This window comes from Engraulis encrasicolus, chromosome 9 (genome assembly GCF_034702125.1).
Source record: "Engraulis encrasicolus isolate BLACKSEA-1 chromosome 9, IST_EnEncr_1.0, whole genome shotgun sequence".
NCBI classification, from domain to species: domain Eukaryota; kingdom Metazoa; phylum Chordata; class Actinopteri; order Clupeiformes; family Engraulidae; genus Engraulis; species Engraulis encrasicolus.
The window spans coordinates 26,715,019-26,716,459 of NC_085865.1; the positions used below are offsets into that span (position 1 = coordinate 26,715,019).

The following is a 1,441-nucleotide window of genomic DNA, read 5'->3' on the forward strand; positions in this document are numbered from 1 at the left end:
GGATACAAAGTGGTGGGTATTTTTAGAATTTTGGCATTTTTTATAAGTCAATATTCATCCCGTGCTAACGTACCTCTCGGGTTTTGAAGATTTTTGAAATCCCAAGATTAAAACAAGCAGTTCTTCCCAAAGGTGAAACCCATAATATGAATCGTTTGTACTAAATATAAGATGCAGTCAATAGGTGTTTGTAAAATGACTCGTGGCACTGAGTAAATTAAAGACAAACTATTTTTGGCTCAATTTTATTATGAAAATAAGTATAAAAATATAATTATAAAACAGTATGACTCAGCATTCAAACAACATGAATCGAGTGTGAAATCCTACACAACAAAGCCCCTTTGTACATGTCTACTTCTATGAGCTGAAATGGTTCCACATTTTTGACAGATATTGTACTGTACTGTACTGTACTGTTCACAGGTACGTTGCTTCTCAAAAAACAAAGATATTGAATAGTATACATTATGTCCATTGCTGCAAAACATTTTATACACATACTTATTTCAAATAGGTTTGTGATAAAAGCAATTTTTTTATTGTTTTTTTTTTCGTTTCTTTTTTTTTGCCATAAACATAGATAGTAACAATACTACTATCGCTCTTCGTAAGTTACAAAACACATTTTCCACACCATTGTTCACAATGTACTCCTACAACTTGAAGGCATCTTTACTGATTTCAAGAAAAAATCGAAATAAAAAGAAACATGGAAAAAATCCTTTAGAGTAGTGACTGGTTTACTTTTGTCAGCTTGAGTAGGAGTATAGTATCTTCCAGTCTCCTTATTTACGGTACTAAATGGCAGAGTGTCAGCAGGGCACACACAAGTGTATCATGATTGGCCAGCCCTTTTGACTGACACATCCATCAACCAACCAGTGTTCGCCACCATTTTTTCCTTCATTTCCTCGTCCGGCTCTATTATGCACACTTGATAATTCGCTTCAATCAAACGTCCCCTGTGTCCTTGCCAATGTACATGTCTGCCAGTTTCCTGAACTGCGGGCCCCAGTGGCTGAGGTACTCGAAGTCCTGGTCCCCCTCGGTGGCGGCCGACTCCAGAGAGCTGAGGGACTCTGCGAGGGATCCGCTGCCCTCGTAGGCGTAGGTGGCCAGCGAGTCGTAAGGGGGCGCCGTGGGGTCCAGGTCGTTTTCCGCCAGCCGGCCGTGGATGAAGTCGCGGATGTCGGCGTTGTCGCCTTTGAGGGGCGAGGCGCGGCGGAACGGGAAGAGCATCTCGGGGATGATGTCGCGCCGCAGCTTGCTGTCCATCACCTCGGGGTTGCGCAGCGTGCCGATGTCGAAGGCCTGCGTGTCCTCCTCTCCGCCGCCCTCGTCGTTGTAGCTCACCACGTTGTCGCGCACGTCCTCCTTGGACATGATCAGCGGCTCCTTCTTGCGCTGCCGGCGCAGGGCTGCGAACAGCACCACAATC

The 1,441-nt window shown here is 44.6% G+C and overlaps 1 protein-coding gene across 1 annotated transcript in view; it reads right to left on the bottom strand.

The window, feature by feature from the left end:
* Positions 1–307: 307 nt before the first annotated feature.
* LOC134455089 (cadherin-10-like) overlaps positions 308–1,441 on the bottom strand; it is a 45,419-nt gene continuing 44,285 nt past the window's right edge. Inside the window, exon 11 of the mRNA XM_063206149.1 lies at positions 308–1,441. This exon is cut by the window's right edge and continues 1 nt beyond it. Coding sequence (XP_063062219.1) covers positions 955–1,441 — 487 coding nt within the window. The 3' untranslated portion in view covers positions 308–954.